Source organism: Sinocyclocheilus grahami, unplaced genomic scaffold (genome assembly GCF_001515645.1).
Source record: "Sinocyclocheilus grahami isolate Dianchi unplaced genomic scaffold, SAMN03320097.WGS_v1.1 scaffold152.1, whole genome shotgun sequence".
NCBI lineage: Eukaryota > Metazoa > Chordata > Actinopteri > Cypriniformes > Cyprinidae > Sinocyclocheilus > Sinocyclocheilus grahami.
The window spans coordinates 257629-274912 of record NW_015505331.1 but is presented as its reverse complement, the minus strand read 5'-3'; the positions used below and the strand labels follow the sequence as shown (position 1 = coordinate 274912).

At 38.2% G+C, this 17284-nt stretch overlaps 1 protein-coding gene across 1 annotated transcript in view; it reads left to right on the top strand.

Annotated features, from left to right (window-relative positions):
- The window catches only part of LOC107592356 (cohesin subunit SA-2-like), a 22952-nt gene extending 6203 nt beyond the window's left edge, over positions 1-16749 (top strand). Inside the window, exons 5-33 of the mRNA XM_016281856.1 lie at positions 882-978; positions 1075-1151; positions 1313-1517; positions 1696-1847; positions 1923-1996; positions 2105-2228; positions 2349-2447; positions 2529-2608; positions 2690-2797; positions 4089-4308; positions 7414-7420; positions 7765-7923; positions 8261-8430; positions 8653-8856; positions 8955-9025; positions 9215-9302; positions 9505-9585; positions 9667-9759; positions 9849-10020; positions 10640-10767; positions 10846-10947; positions 11028-11176; positions 11419-11547; positions 12379-12584; positions 12689-12908; positions 13005-13097; positions 15094-15220; positions 15445-15522; positions 16072-16749. Coding sequence (XP_016137342.1) covers positions 882-978; positions 1075-1151; positions 1313-1517; positions 1696-1847; positions 1923-1996; positions 2105-2228; positions 2349-2447; positions 2529-2608; positions 2690-2797; positions 4089-4308; positions 7414-7420; positions 7765-7923; positions 8261-8430; positions 8653-8856; positions 8955-9025; positions 9215-9302; positions 9505-9585; positions 9667-9759; positions 9849-10020; positions 10640-10767; positions 10846-10947; positions 11028-11176; positions 11419-11547; positions 12379-12584; positions 12689-12908; positions 13005-13097; positions 15094-15220; positions 15445-15522; positions 16072-16095 — 3537 coding nt within the window. The 3' untranslated portion in view covers positions 16096-16749. The remainder of the gene's footprint in view (positions 1-881; positions 979-1074; positions 1152-1312; positions 1518-1695; positions 1848-1922; positions 1997-2104; positions 2229-2348; positions 2448-2528; positions 2609-2689; positions 2798-4088; positions 4309-7413; positions 7421-7764; positions 7924-8260; positions 8431-8652; positions 8857-8954; positions 9026-9214; positions 9303-9504; positions 9586-9666; positions 9760-9848; positions 10021-10639; positions 10768-10845; positions 10948-11027; positions 11177-11418; positions 11548-12378; positions 12585-12688; positions 12909-13004; positions 13098-15093; positions 15221-15444; positions 15523-16071) is intronic.
- The last annotated feature ends 535 nt before the right edge of the window (positions 16750-17284 follow it).

Genomic DNA, 17284 nt, shown 5'->3' with positions numbered 1-17284 from the left:
TTCAACCCAAATATTCAGATGTGTGCAGCACATTTTATGGAGGACTGTTTCCTGATCCTGGGAGAGTAGACTACAATGCCAGCTGTTCTGACTCAAAGACTAAGTACATTTTTTATATTTAAAGAGTTTTTATATTTTATATATTTAAACAAGTTTTTTTTGGGCAGTGTAGAGTAGGGGCTTGTTGTTTGTCATTTCTCCGATCACAAATGCAGAACATGAAAGTTTTATGTTTACGCGGCGCGATGCAATGCGTCATAGTATAAGTCATTATAATCCATAGTTATGTCCCCACTGGATGCAACGAATGCCTCGTTTATAATGGGTTTTAATGTTTTTGAATCATCGCTCCAGCCTGACAGGGCATCATCACAATATAGTAAGGGGCGTAATATTTCCGTCTCACGCTTGAGGTATTCTGCCAATCACAACGCACTGGATAGCTGGCCAATCAGAGCACACCTCGCTTTTTCAGACCGATGAGCTTTGTAAAAATCAACGCGTTTCAAAAAGGCGGGGCATAGAGGAGAAACAATAATGTACAGTATGTGGAAAATAATGTGTTTTTTTAACCTTAAACCGCATAAACACATTTCATTACACCAAATACACAAAATAATGTTCTTTTTAGCAGCATCATATGACCCCTTTAAGATACACACTGGTCTGTCACACTGTTCATTCACAGACATACATGCTCTTTGTCTCAAAGTGCTCGGGATGTATCATCAGAGTAAATCAGTGTTTTTTGTGGTTGGTTATTATATCCAGGTCTAACTGCAATGCATGCTTTCTGTGTAGGCTGTGTATGTAGGAAAGAAGGTTTAACTGAGCGAGTGTGTGTGTTCCCTCTCTCTCTCTCTCTCTCTCTCACTCTGCAGTCAGTGGTTGATGACTGGATTGAGTCCTATAAGACGGACAGAGACCCTGCCCTGCTGGAACTCATCAACTTCTTTATCCACTGCTCTGGCTGTAAAGGTGTGTGTGTGTGTGTGTTTTTGTGTTCTCTAGGTGTAAATAAGTTTACGTAATTCAAGTGTATACTGTCTTATTGAATGTGTATGTTTGTTATAGGTGCGGTGAGCTCCGAGATGTTTCGACACATGCAGAATTCTGAGATCATCAGGAAAATGACAGAAGAGTTTGATGAGGTTTGTTAATGTGTTTATACCCCAGACATTTCCATGGGTAGAATTTATTATATGTAGAACAGTTTGTATGCTGGGATGGAGGAGATTAGATACTGTAAATGTATATGTAAAAAGTGTGTGTGTGTGTGTGTGTGTGTGTGTGTGTGTGTGTGTGTGTTCAGGACAGTGGTGATTATCCGCTGGCGATGGCAGGTCCGGTGTGGAAGAAGTTTAAATTAAGCTTGTGCGAGTTCATCGCGGTCCTGGTCCGACAGTGCCAGTACAGCATCATATATGATGAGTACATGATGGACATGGTCATCTCTCTCCTCACCGGCCTCTCAGACTCACAGGTCAGAGCGTTCAGACACACCAGCACCCTGGCAGGTGGGTGACTTTAGGCTAGGTACTGTGTAATGTTCAGAATACATACTACCACTACTTCTGCAGCATAAACATACTATTGTGTCATGAATTTTGTCATGCAGTTTTCAGTCAGTGTGTTCTTATTGATAAAGGTATGAATTATACACTCTAACCCTACAGTTAATTCACTGTATTTTAGCCATGAAACTGATGACCGCTTTGGTGAATGTTGCTCTGAATTTGAGCATCAATTTGGACAACACACAAAGACAATACGAGACAGAACGCAACAAGAGCATCGGGAAACGAGCCAATGAACGCCTGGAGCTCCTGCTGCAAAAACGCAAGGAGGTGATACACACACACACACACACACACACACACACATATACTGTAAATTCAAACATGTTCTTTTGTTATTATTAGCTCCAGGAAAACCAAGATGAGATTGAGAACATGATGAATGCCATTTTTAAAGGAGTATTCATCCACAGATACAGGTGAGCAAACGTCCCAATAATTAACTGACTGATTCAATCAATTCATATTTTAAAATGATCACACAGTCTGATAAGAGCTGTTTATATTTTCCACATATTTGTGTGCAGGGATGTGATTGCTGAGATCAGGGTTGTCTGCATTGAAGAGATTGGTATGTGGATGAAGATGTACAGTGAGGCTTTTCTTAATGACAGTTACCTGAAGTATGTGGGCTGGACCATGTATGATAAGGTAACACAAACACATTCACACAGATTGGTTGTTATATGCAGGTCAAAACTAAACAAATAAACAGCATGCCGTCTCATGTCTCATTCATTTATATTATTTTTCTAAAAAAATAATCTCCAGCAAGGTGAGGTTCGTCTGAAGTGTCTTACAGCTCTTCAGGGTTTGTATTATAGCAGAGAACTCAACGCCCGACTGGAACTCTTCACCAGCCGCTTCAAGGTTAGTCTTTCACCAGGACACTTGCTATGGCAACCCCATTTCTATTTTCTTACTGACATTTCTCATTCTTTTTCTCTGTAGGATAGAATTGTGTCGATGACACTGGATAAGGAATATGATGTTGCTGTTCAGGCAATTAAGCTGCTGACGCTGGCTCTGCAGTGAGTTCAGCATTGATCGTCCATCATTCAGTTTTTTTTTAAAGATGTGTCCGTTCAATATGTGATTGTTTGTGCACACAGGAGTAATGATGAGGTTTTGACAGCTGAAGACTGTGAAAGTGTCTATCACTTGGTTTACTCTGCCCACCGACCGGTTGCCGTGGCAGCAGGGGAGTTTCTCTACAAAAAGTAATGCCACAGTTTTTTATATCATAGCACTATAGTCTTTGCTTCATTAAATACCAGGGTAATTAAAGGGGTGGTTGATTACAATTTCACTTTTTTAACTTAAGTTAGTGTGTAATGTTGCTGTTAGAGCATAAACGACATCTGCAAAGTTATGATGCTCAAAGTTCAGTGCAAAGGGAGATATTTTGTTTTGAAGAAATTGCTGTTTAAAGACTACAAAAAAAGGCTAGTAGGGACAACAACAAGCGTCTTCCTGGGTTTGTGACACCACAAACCCTAAACTTTACATAAACCCTGCCCCGGGAACATGCTAAAAAGGGGGCGAGGCCATGTTGGGCTGCTTTAGAGAAGATGAAGAGTTGTTGTAGTAGAGTGTTGATTCCAGTCTGTCGAAACGCTGTTATTTTCACCCTGATTGCAAGTCCTCTTTGTTGGTTAAAATTAAAAATGGTTCAAATTTATTTTAACTCGGTTCCTTAAAATTATAATACCAATATAGCTCTCTGTGCTGCACATTTTTCGGAGAACAGCTTTCTCAATCTACGCAAGTTCAATGCCAGTACACTAGATTTTGTTAATAAGCAAACACTTCTTACTTTTACAAATTAAACAATTACTTTACAAAAATGCTACAATGCAATCATGTATTGTGCTGTACTAAAGCTTTAATCAGGAAAAAACCATCAAACCTATCAAAAGCAAAGAAATAGCAGTAGCAATTACAAATAACAGCATATCTAAAAGGTATGACACAACTACAAACAAAAAAACATACCATTCTGTAAGAGCCGTGCTTGTACAGGTTCTGCTCGATCATCTTCACTAATATTCTCTGGGTCTGATTCAGGCTCAAATTGATAAAAGCAATATTGACGCCATTGTTTACCATACACCGTAGAACATGCAACTACCCTTAATGGCAAGGGGGCGTGACGTTTCTGGACAACGTGCACTAGGCAGTTAGCGAATCACAACACACTGGGCCAGCTAACCAATCTGAGCTCATTTCGTATTTCTGTGGGAGGGGCCTCATAGAACCAGGAACTCAATGGTCTGATTAGACGAGAACAGAAGCAGCGGTGTAGAATAAAGGTAAAATATTTGAAAATAATGCTTTTTAAAAAAAAATACCGAAGCATGAATACGTTACACTCCACCCCATAAACACAATCAAGCCTTTGAAAAAAGCTGATCAGCCACCCCTTTAAACACATTTGCCACATTAGTTCTTATCCATAATGCATCTGCTGCTCACTGTGACTCACTGATTCCACTGGTGTTGTGTTCCCAGGCTATTCAGTCATCATGGTCCAGAGGATGAGGGGCGGCCCAGGAGAGGCAGACAGTGTTTGAATGCTAACCTCATCAGAACAACTGTCTTGTTCTTTCTGGAGAGTGAGGTGTGCTTGATGTGCTCAGCCTTTAACCCTTTAAACCTGCACAAACAAATTCAAAATCAAATTACTAGGCAACCCCTGAATGGAAAAACACAAAATAGTTATCATTTTAAAGCTTAGAATCTCAACTTTTTAATGAATGTAATTATTTTCATCAACTCTTAACCAGCACTAAGCAGTCCCTCTAAACCGAAGTGTACCGTGGGCGGGATGCCCCCCCAATATTACTAATCATATTTTTCAAACCACTGCCTTGATCAACAAAAAATATCATTATCATTTATATATTATATATCATTTGAAACCTCAGAGTCTGAGCTTTACAATGCATGTAGCCACTTTGACTAACTCAAAAGTAGTGCCGAGTTATTTGCTGATAAATGAAAAAAAAAATCATAATTTACAAAATATGTTTTTTGTGCCATGTACTCTAATACCGTATTGACCCAAATATAAGACAATGTTTTTTTCTTGGAAATACATCTGAAAAAAGATGTGATTGTTGGTACAGTTTACCAGTTTTACCATATTTTCAAAACCAAAATTTAAATAGGAAAAATATGCAATATGAAAATAATTGAAGACAAAATGTGTTTTACTGAGAAAAAACAAGATTAGTTTTTTTAAAAGCCTTTTTTCAAAAGGTACATCTGGAAAAAGGGGGGTCGTCTTATAATCAGGGTCGTCTTATATTCGGGCCTATACGGTATGTCAAAAATATCATACAGCTCATATAGTCATGTGTCATGTGTCATTGGAGAGGTCTCATTGAGTAGAATAAAACAAGCATAATTGTTTGGGGCTTTGAATAAACTGGAGCGAGTTTTTGTACAGGAAGTCACCCCCAGACCCATATGAAAAGAATATATTGATGTCACTGTTTTACTTGTAACTTCATAAAACATTATTAGGCACAAAATTAGGCACCATTATTTAGAGCAGATTCTCCTGAACGACTATAATACGTCATTTATATCTAAAGATTTTCCTCATAAATTTATAACACACATAAAACTGCTCAGGCAGCATGTAATTTAGCCAAAAAATGTAAGGTAGCTGTCATGTGGCGATTTCGCTCATAACTTCATGAAACATGCATATATCATAGAAAACGAAACAACATTATTTGCAGAAAATTCTTAAAAAGAGCCCAAACTCACCATAATCCATCACTCAGATCTAAAGATATCTCTCATAAAGCTATAACACATAGAAAAGAATTAGGTCATGTAGCTTAGCAAAAAAAATCAGAGGTTGCAGTCCTGTGACGTTTTAGCTCGTAACTTCACCAAACATGCATAAATCTTGAAAAACCTCTATTCTCCCTATTAAAAAGAGCCCAAATGTGCCATAATCCGTCTATCAGTTGCTTTTCATCATCCGCTTCACGTTGCTTTTTCATTCATAACTTCACATGCACAGATCTTGGAAAAAAAAACTTACCATAATCCGTCGATGAGATCCAAAGATATTACTCATATTGCTATAACACATAAAACCCAATGGGCGTACTTCAGGTGCAGCAGGACAAATAACTGTAGTTTCACTTTGCGCTTTTATTCGTAACTTCATGAAACATGCATAGATCATGGAAAATTGCACGTCATTATTTTCAGAAAATTCTCCCGATTATAAGGAGCCCAAACTCGTAATTTGTTCATTGGATCTAAATATATTACTTACGATGTTATCACACACATTAAACCATTAAATTGAGAAAAACATAGGTTACGTTTTCATTCATAACTTCATGAAACATGCATATCATGGAAAATCGCACGTCATTGTTTTCAGAAAATTATCTTGATTAAAATGACATCAATCATACCATAATCTGTCATTTACATCTAAAGATATCTGTCATCGAATTATAATACATAAAACTCCAAATGCGCACGTTACAATATTCTCATGGTTTTTTACGCTTATCATTTCAGGAAACATGCTCCTATCGTGCAAAATGGCATATCATTATTTACAGCAGATTCTCACGATTGAAATTAGTCCAAAATCAAAACAATCCATTGTGTCTTTCGTGTGTAAATAATACCTAAACCCATGAATTGAAGAAATCAGTTGGAGAGCTCTATTGAACACTTGGCAAGCAGAATGTAAAACCTATAATGTTTCTGTCTATTTTATCTTTTATATAACCTTTCTATTTTTTATATAATTAGGTATTATTTTAAAGGTTAGAATTTCAGCTTTCGAATGCATCCAACCATTTTGATCAGCTCCTAACCAGTGCTGCCTAGTTCCTCTAAACCTGAGTGTACCGCCAGCGTGCGCCCCCTAGCAGAGAAAAATAATAATAAGCGTATTTTTCAAAATATCTGCCTTAAAGGGGTCATATGATGCTTTTTTAAAGATCATTATTTTGTGTATTTGGTGTAACAGAATATGTTGACATGCTTTAATGTTCAAAAAACACATTATTTTTCAAATACTGTACATTATTGTAGGTCCTCTATGCCCCGCCTCTCTCAAACACTTCGTTTTCTACAAAGTCCCTCCTTCCGACAAGCGCAGTCTCCTCTGATTGGCCAGCTGACCCAGTGCATTGTGATTGGCCGAACACCGCAAGCACTCGTCGGAAATGTAACGCCCCTTACCTTAATCGCAAGCTTCATCTTTCAAAATAAATGTACAGACAGCCCGAAAGGGGAACAGAGTCGCTCGCGCGACAGTCACACTGAGATGAAGCTGGTATGTGTTTGCAGTACACAAGCCACGGTTAAGACAGCTGGCTCCACTGTGATGTGACATGATCTAACATGCTGGAGAACATCATCAAAAAAATCTTCCTCCTACCTTATTTCTGTCCTGAGATATTGAATGTCAAATAAGACAGATATGAAAAATGTATCTTTCCTGAGCAACCACATTTTTATCAGCTATTTCTCAGCAGGAGAATGTCCAAATGAAATACTTTTTCCACTGAAAGTACAGAAAGTTTTCTATCAAACGATACCAACATTTTGGCTCTCCTTGCTATAGTCTTCGAGTTATGAGCCATTATTTTTGTGTATGTCACTCAGAAAAAACATCAGCTTCAGTGAGGCAAAAATGCCCTCAGGGCTTTAAGGGTTAATGTCACTTCTTGATGTCTCGCTATATTAATATTTTGACTGAGCAGATCTTAGTATTTCAAGTTCGTAAACATTTGCTGTGGCTCTGCCTCTGTTACTCGCTAAAGTAAGTGATTCTCTGCCTTGCCAGATAGTGTGTAATGCATCAGTTGAATAACAAACAAATGAAATGATTGTGACAAATTAATTACGGTCATTAATCCTCAACACTTTGTGTGTCTTTTTGGGTTTGCATGAAAAATATCATTGCAATATTGATTGACTTTTTGGGCAACGGTCCACATGCAAACCAATTGATTTCTGAACAAACTGTCTCTCAAGCTTCTTTCTCTCTCTCTCTCTCTCTCTCTCTCTCTCTCTCTCTCTCTCAGTATTCAGTGGACCCAGAGAAGGTCACTAATCTGTTGCAATTTCCTCAGTATTTTGATCTGGAGATCTATACAACCGGTCGGCTGGAGAAAGTAATTATTCACATACAAAGATGTGTGTGTTTCAGCCCTCACTGATGCTCAGGAAGCTGCTCTGATTGATATCATGCTCTGTGCTATCAGACAGACTTGTGAGTGTCACCCACCTACCGGACGAGGCCCTGGCAAAAGGGTAAGACACACACACAGGCACACACACAAACAACATTTTGGTATCGCCATATTGGTGAGGACGTTCCATAGATGCAATGGTTTTTACACAGGTGATATTTTCTAAGCTCCTGACCCTGAACCTAATCCAAAAAGTTATTACTGGATTAAATCTCGGCATGAAATAAACTAAAGTCAACCTATTTTGTAAATTTATTTTTTCATGATCATCATTCATGCATGTGGTTAATTTCAAATATATATATTTTTTTTTTTTACTTTTTTCTGGTAACGTATGCTAGACTCTAATTATTTAGTCCACTTAAACCCTGCATGTTTCATACAATTGGCTAAAAGCTCACATTCAGATCTGCCTCCATCCAGTCAACAACCTGATAGATAGAACCAAGTCCATGTTCTATACTTTTTCTTTTTCGATAATTTGTTTCACTCTGATGCATATCATAATATGGAGGAAACAGTCTGTGGACCCAGAGAAGGTCACTAATCTGTTGCAATTTCCTCAGTATTTTGATCTGGAGATCTATACAACCGGTCGGCTGGAGAAAGTAATTATTCACATACAAAAAAATAAAAAATTGTACCACATAGTACTGAAAATATTGTGCTTATAAAATATGGGTTTGCTACTTTGTGGAGTTACTTTAACATGAAGAAAGTTTCCAATAGTACTAAAAAATGTTTAATCTATGCATAGGCATGAAGTCAAAAAATGATTGATTGTTATTGTGTTGTTAGTTGTAAGAAATTATTTTGCTGATGTGCTGCAGCATCTGGATGCTTTGCTGCGTCAGGTCCGTGATGTGGTGGAGAAGCACACAGACAAAGATGTATTAGAGGCATGTTCCATGACATTCCATGCACTGTGCAATGAGGATTTCACCATCTATAACCGCGTGGATATTGTCCGCAGCCAGATACTTGACGAGCAGATCGATAAGTTCCACCGTCTGCTGGAGGATGTCCTGCAGGAGGTATGTGTATGGTCATTTTCTGTGTGTGTTGTAGTTTGATGTGTGAAGAACTGTGTGTTAACTTGTGAAATTACAAAGAACTATTTTGTTTCTTTAAGGGAGAGGAGCCTGATGAAGATGATGCCTATCAAGTTTTGTCAACACTCAAAAGAATCACAGCCTTCCACAAGTAAGAACACTCTTTGTCGCTAAAACTGAGAAATTGTCATTTTTTTAGAAAACTAAAAAATTATTTAAATTGTATTCTTTTGATTTTAGAGTTAAATAAAAAACCTGTACATGTTTTGTGTGGTTCATTCATAGACCAAAGAACTTTCTTCATCATAACTGTGTGTGTCTGTGTTTGTGCTCCCTGCAGTGCCCATGACCTCACTAAATGGGACCTTTTCACCAGCAACTACAAACTTTTGAACTCTGGCCTACAAAACGGGGATATGCCTGAGCAGGTACTGACTATTGACCCAGGGAGATAACTAATTTTAGTTCACTGGCTGGATTGCATGCCTAATACATGCTCTTCTGCAGCTAAATTATCAACTTCTATTGCTTTAATGACCAGTAATAGTGTAAATGGAGCACACTGATTTTACTTTTTTCATTCCCCAGATGCATTTATATAACATTTACTTACATAAATTGTCTTTACAGATCGTGGCTCATGCACTCCAATGCACTCACTATGTCATACTCTGGCACTTGGCTAAGGTTTCGGAGGGCAGTGTCAGTAAGGTACAACACACACATACATGCCCAAACCTCTTTTGAGACTGTCATTTGTGAGTGTTTAGTAACACTCTTGTCCCGTTTCAGGATGACATGGTGCTGTTGCGGAGGCAGGTGAGAGCCTTCTGTCTGATGTGTCAAAGGTACCTGAATAGTATCAGCACTGTTGTCAAAGAACAGGTGAGTCTGACCTCCCACACCAAACCCCTACGTCCATTCATGTATAGGGGATTCTGGGAAAATGAACGGTGTGCTTTTGTGTGTTGCAGGCCTTCACCATTCTCTGCGATGCACTCCTGATCTTCAGTTATCAGATTGTGGCGTCTGGGCGGGAAGCTTTAGAGCCCTTGGTGTTCAGTCCAGATGCATCCTTACAGAGCGAACTACTCAACTTCATCCTAGATCACGTGTTTGTTGACCAGGATGAGGACAGCAGCACAGGTAAATGACAAACAGGACAGAAAACTGCTCTGATTCACTCTAAGGTGGCAGTGAGAAGCACTACTGTGTGAATTTGATTGTATAACCACATATATGCAGTCTATGCTCCAGATCAGCTGTTGACTTGTACTGTGTAGTTGTGTATAATTTGTGCACAACTAACAGCGTCAAAAGTTTTGGTTACCTGGCCTTTCAATGGAAGGACAGAAACCGCACAGGTTTCATTAAAAATATCTTAATTTTGTTTCGAAAATTAAGTCTTATGTGTTCGAAATTACATAAGGGTGAGTAAATGATGACAGAATTTTCATTTTTGGGTGAAGTATGCCTTTAAGAAACCTCTGAGGAAACAGTTTGATGCTGCTTTTAGAGCAGAAATTAGATGCTCCACCTTCAATGATGAGAAATCTAAATCTCATTAATTCATTTAGAAACTAAAAATTTGTGAAAAAACTTAACACTACCAGTCAAAAGTTTGACCGTTATATTCAATGTTGTCTTTTTTTTTATTTTTTTATTTTTTTTACAGTTTATTCTTATTCTTATTATATTCTGCACAATCATTGGCTGCTTTTTCACTATCCGGTCAAATTCATTCATTTTTGGATGTGTCTTGCAGATGATGAGGCTAATAAGATTGAGGCGCTCCACAGACGCAGGAATTTACTGGCTGCCTTCTGCAAATTGATCATCTACAACGTGGTGGAGATGAAGACAGGAGCAGATATCTTCAAACAATACATGAGAGTGAGTCCTACTCATGTTCTAACAGTCCTCTGTGTTTGTTTCTTGTTGCTTCCATTGACTCTCTGTCTCTGTGTGTAGTACTATAATGATTACGGTGATATCATTAAGGAGACCATGAGTAAAGCGCGTCAGATCGACAAGATTCAGTGTGCCAAGACTCTGATCCTCAGCTTGCAGCAGGTGAGACGCTGCTTCCCTCCTTATACAGACCAGCTCTGCCAGCAACACTACAAAACACAAGTGTGATGTTTGTCTTTCAGCTGTTTAATGAGATGCTGAGTGATCTGGGCTGTAACTTTGATCGGTCCACATCTGCATTCTGTGGGATTAAAGAACTGGCCCGACGCTTCTCGCTCACGTTTGGACTCGATCATCTCAAAACCAGAGAGGCCATTGCAATGCTCCACAAGTAAGTAAATTCAAACACGCTTGCTGTAAAGTCCCAACGGTGTTCTGTTTCTTGATCTGGATTCATTGATGGATGCTCCAGCCACTTCCTTTACCCTGTCTGTGTAAAACTATATTTTATGTATTTAAAACTATCATATCAGAATTAAATTCTGGCGCCAGCATCAGCATTAGAACCATTTCAATGGAAAAGCAGCAATAGAGTCCCTATATATCTTTGTGAGAGTGTTATCTGTATTTTAGGGATGGAATAGAATTTGCCTTTAAAGAACCCAGTCCACAGGGGGAGGGTGGCCCACCTCTCAACCTCGCATTCCTTGACATCCTCAGTGAGTTTTCCTCCAAACTACTGAGGCAGGACAAGAAGACTGTGTAAGTCACGCACATTGAGAATCCCTGCTGTCTCAGATTCCTCAGAGACCCAAGTATTTATATATATGATGCAATATTTTTAAGAAGACATTAGTTATAAAAACCATTTCACTTAGGTGCAGTTTGCATTGAGGTATAATATGGGAAAAGATTGCAAAAACACTGGACCTTCAGCAAATTTTTTCCACTATTTGATACTAAAGTAAAAGCTTGTACTTCACAACACAATCCAGCACACACATATATATATATATATAAAAAAAAAAAAAGTTTGACTTAAATACTGTATTTAAATTGAAATATATTTTAAAACATATAGTTTGTCAGTGAGACATTAATGACAAAACAGAAAACAGCTGATTTTTTTTTTTTTGTACCATTCATTGAATAGACTTCATTGTGTAAAAACAGTAGAATAAAGTTTGACATCTAATGCCAACATTGCATTTTTGCTACTCTTAGAAAAATGTTTCTCAATTTTTGTATGTTCAAAATTTCAGGGCATGTAAGCCTTTTCCCATCACTAGACATATATAAATAAATATATTAACTTTCTAAATAGATAAATTGGTTTGAAAAGCATGCTGACAGCATTTTTTGTGACCATGGCAGATAATTAGCATTTTTGTTTTCCCACTAAAGCTGTTGCTGTGATAAATTTCAGTGTCAGCTACTGTTATGTGTAGTTTTTACCCATATTTGTTAAATATACAAATGTTGAAATTTTGCTACGCTGGGTCTCTGAAGGTTAATGGTATACTGTCTTTTAAATTAGTATCTCTATTGAAGTATATGTATGTTGTTTGTTTGACGTCTGATCTCTCCCATCAGGCACCTGTATCTAGAGCGGTTTATGACCTTTCAGATGGCCCTGCAGAGGGACGACTGCTGGTTACCGCTCATCTCCTACCGGAACTCTCTGCAGACGGGTGCTGATGATGACACTCTGTCCGTCATCAGTGGTATGAGCAGCAGGAGCTCTGCCCGCAGTCGCAGAAGCAAACCACCTGCCACCAGCAAGAGAAAACTGCCCGAGGGTACATGTGCATTGAATCATAATTATATGATTAATTATAATCTTTAAAGATTCATTTTTAATCTTCCTCTTTTATTGTCTTCTCTCTGTCGGTCTGTCTCTCAGAGGAGAGTAGCTGTAGCAGCAGTGATGTGAGCTTGTGGGTGAATCGTGAGCAGAATGGCCCACACACTCCTGTAATGATGTCATCCCCCCACATTGTCTCTACTGTCTTGCAAGACGCAAAGAAACTCCGCCCTGAGCAGGGATACATGGGAGTTTACAGCATGAGCAACGAAACGCAACACACACCCCTGCAGCAGCCGCACCAACACATGGACTACAAGTAAACACACATGCTCACATTTATCCACATACTCTCTCTAACACACACACACACACTTGTTAGTGAAGAGTTGATTGCGAGCTGTTTTGTTTTCAGTTCTCAGGTCGCGTGGATGATGGCCCAAAAACAGCAGCAGGAAAGAGCAAGCCTGCAGTACGGCAAGATGAGAGGCCACATTCAGCACACCATGTGAGCACACATTTACATACACGTGCACTAATGCTCAAAAGTAATTTAACTTAATAATAATAATAATAATAACAACAACAATAATTGCTCTCTGTTAGTTCGTTCATTAATGCATTAAAGGGATCATATGATGCTGCTAAAAATAACTTTATTTTGTGTATTTGGTGTAATGAAATGTGTTTATGCGGTTTAAGGTTCAAAAAACACATTATTTTCCACATACTGTACATTATTATTTCTCCTCTATGCCACGCCTTTCTGAAACGCGTCGATTTTTACAAAGCTCATCGTTCTGAAAAGCGAGGTGTACTCTGATTGGCCAGCTATCCAGAACGTTGTGATTGGCCGAATACCTCAAGCGTGTGACAGAAATTTTACGCCCCTTACCATATTGTGATGCCCTGTCCGGCCGGAGCAATGAGACATAACCATTAAAACCCATTATAAACGAGGCATTTGTTGCATCCAGTGGGGACATAATTACAGATTATAATGACTTATACTGTCTTTTTACGCATTGTGTTGCATCGCGCCGCGTTAACATAAAACCATGTCTGCATTTGTGATCGGAGAAATGACAAACAACAAGTGCTACTGTACACTGCTCAAAACTCGCGTTTGAATCGTCAGTGGCAAATTCTTTAAATATAAAAAATGTACTTACAGTCTGTGAGTCAGTACAGCCGGCATTGTAGCCTACTCTACCAGGATCAGGAAACAGTCCTCCATAAAATGCGCTGGACACATCTGAATAGTTGGGTTGAACTGTTCTGGAACAGTGTTGTAAATACAACTTAACCACTGATTTCTAGTCGTGTCCACTTTTGGAAGGCCAAACAAAGTAGTTTCTAACTACTTTGTAGTAATATAACAAAAAATCTATTGCCACGCAAGTGATGATTCCGTCGACTGTCCGAAATGTGTGCTAGTCTTGAATTGCAGTGTGCAGCTCGCTTGCAGAGCAAACTCAACATGGATATTTTGGATGAGAGGTCATTTTTGCATTTTGAGGGAGTGGGAGAAGACACGGTCCCAATCAATCCCAATCACTCACACTGTTCGTGAAACTCTGTCTCACAGAAAGTTTTAAAATGACTGATCTGCTCTGATAATCTGTTTGGATTCAACCTACATGCTGTAGTGCATTAATGTTTGCAGTAATTTCCCACTTTATAACCGCGAAGCCTGCGGGAATGTGTAGAATTACGCACAATGCCTGCAATCCCGAAGCGAAATTCAGGCCCTGATTACATTGCACAAAATCAAGCACAAGTGAACTTGAACTAAGTTGCGTAGTCAGAATGTGTAACTCCTTCTGTGGATGGAACGTCAGCTAAACCCTATGAATTCACAAAAATGTTTACAATAGTGCTCTCATTATAACATTATGTATATGACAGTCCTAGTCATAGTTATTAATGTTCTGCATTTCTGTTTTGAGCTGCGAGCGCTGAAGATCACCAGTACAATGAAGCACTTTGATAGAGGGTTTTTAATCGACGGGACTTAACTCGTCAGATTTATCTCATATAGGATACACTTCGTTATTTAGTACATTGTACTTATTTTTTGATGCAAGTACATAGTAGTTAAGGCCACTTAATATAAAGTGGGACCGATTTGTTCTGCACATGTTGCCCTTAATGGTACCTTCCTTTTCAAAGTGATTCAAACAATTCAAAACCATCATGGCCATAAGTGTTTGAAGTGTCTCAGCAGGGGGCGGGGTAGGCCAAGAGTGTATTGTGGTATATACCGTGGGGGGTGTATCGCAGTTTTTTGGATTGGTTTGAATATCATTACACCCCTAACATTTATGGAATCTCTGGTCTGATTATCAGTTACTTGTTGTGATTTGATATAATTTCACTTTTTGCATCGTAATGCTATTTTGTGGACAAACTAGCATTGTTCAGTTTTATAATTTTTGAACAGGGCTGCCATATTGCCATCTTGCTTTCATATTCTAATTTTTTTAAATGTGCTTGTATGCCAGTCGTCGTGGCAGCGGGCTGATGGAGGATGATGAGGAACCGATTGTAGAGGATGTGATGATGTCATCAGAGGAACGACTGGACGACCTTAACGAGGGCATGGACTTCGACACCATGGACATTGATCTGGTAGGAATCAGAATTCAGGAAAGCATAACCAGTGAGAGCCCTTTCTCACCCAAATATTCACTGTCACACTGTCACTCTATCAGTCACAATGACAGTGTTGCTCAGATCTTCGCATCCATCTAATCCAGTTTCCTTTGACTGCTGGGTTGACACACTCATACATAGAGAGAAAACACATTTTATGTGTTGGTATTTTTAACTTGACCTTTTTTGTTTCTCTGAAGCCTCCATCCAAAAACCGCAGGGAAAGATCAGAGCTGAAACCAGACTACTTTGACCCTGCCTCCATCATGGACGACTCGGTAAGCATTCTTTCATCTATCTGTTTATTCCTTCATTCATTAATTCACTTTATAATTTATTAATTAGTTGTGCTTGTTAGAAATCCCTTAGATTTACATTAAAGGAGGGACCAGAGGATTATATGCTTTTTTTTAATCTTGCGCCAGTAAGCAACCACCCAATCACACAGCATTGTGGTAGCAAATTTATATTCACTTTAAAAAAAAAAAACTTCAAAAATCTACTTTCTTTGTTTGTTCTTTCTGTCCATTTACACTGTGAACTGACAGGCAAGATGCTAAGGAAGAATGCAGCACTAAAGGCCCGTTCACACCAAAAGCGATAACTATAACGAAAGCTATGAAGTTTAAAACATCATTCTAAAGTTAGCAACATTTCATGGACAAAAATGGTCCTTTGCCTATTGTCAGTAGTATAGCGATGTATGAAGTACACAACTCGTAACTTTGAAACAAAGCACTTTCTGTTGGAATCCACATAACCAGCTTAAACCTGTTGAATAAAATACCATTATTAAAGTGACTGTGTGTGTATGTTTTGTCAAACAGGTCCTTAATGTGTCCATGTTTTGAGAGGGGTACACGAGACGGTGACATGTTTCTCCTCTTCTGATTTCACTCCATGGACTAAATGCACAGGATGGTGCCGCATATCTTTCCCTTCTGAAAACACACCACAACTTTCCATCTGTACATATAACAGCCCACAGGGCGACAGACAAACATTTACAGCATGAGATCAGCCTTATCAATCATGGTCTTTTGTAATGGAGGTTTAAAAATAGCTGTTTTTTTGTAAAAACCTGGAGGAGTTTTGATTTTTAGGTAATTTTGTAAAGACAATCAGTTGTAAATGACTTTATAAGGGGTGATTTAAATCTTAAATTTATAACTCCGCTTTCCTTAAAGGGTTTAGACTTGGAGTGTCTGATTTTTTTCTCTTTCTCTCTCCTTCTCTTTTTTTTAATTATTTGTAAAAAAAAATCCATCACTCGCAATGTTTTCGCTTCCCAGAAGTATGTTAAACCTTATATTATGACGATATTCCTCACTACTGATTGGCTGATTGAGAGGTTTTTGTTTTTATTGGTCCTCTAAGAGCTCAAAGCACTTGTATTGATTGGCTTAAACTTAGAAAGCCTGACCCTGTCTCAGAGTTCAATTAATTTCTGGATTTTTTTTATCAACTATCAAAATTTCAAAGGTATTTCTGCATTAAGGCCATTGCCCCCATTTTCAAAGAAAAGCTCTTTATGTAGAATATATCTTATTTCTTTTTAAAATATTAGAAATGGGTATTATAATATATTGTTATATATCTTTCAAAAAAAATATATATATATATATATATATAATTTAGTTTTACACAAAATGTGTAATGTAATGTGAATCGTTGCTGATTTATATTTAACTTAATGTTTTTATGTTTGGTATCCAACCTACTGTTTCATTCACACTGCATCTGTCCAGAGAGAATCACTTATGTTTTATTAAATTTCATTTTGGTAAAGCTCCACTGTGAAAAATTCTCTAATCTTTCCCCTTTGAGTTTTGGATTCAGGTTGTGGGGTGTTTTTGAGGTTAGGTAGTTGAAATCATGAATGACTTGTTAATCAGAGTGAATTATGATGATTGTCTTTGTGGTGAGAAATCTTGGTAAATGTAACCATGGTGATTTTATGCCGGGTAAATGCATTTCTGCATGGAGCTTTGGTTCAGGATTGGAAAGGAAGCAACTTTTTTTTTGTTTCACACATTGCTG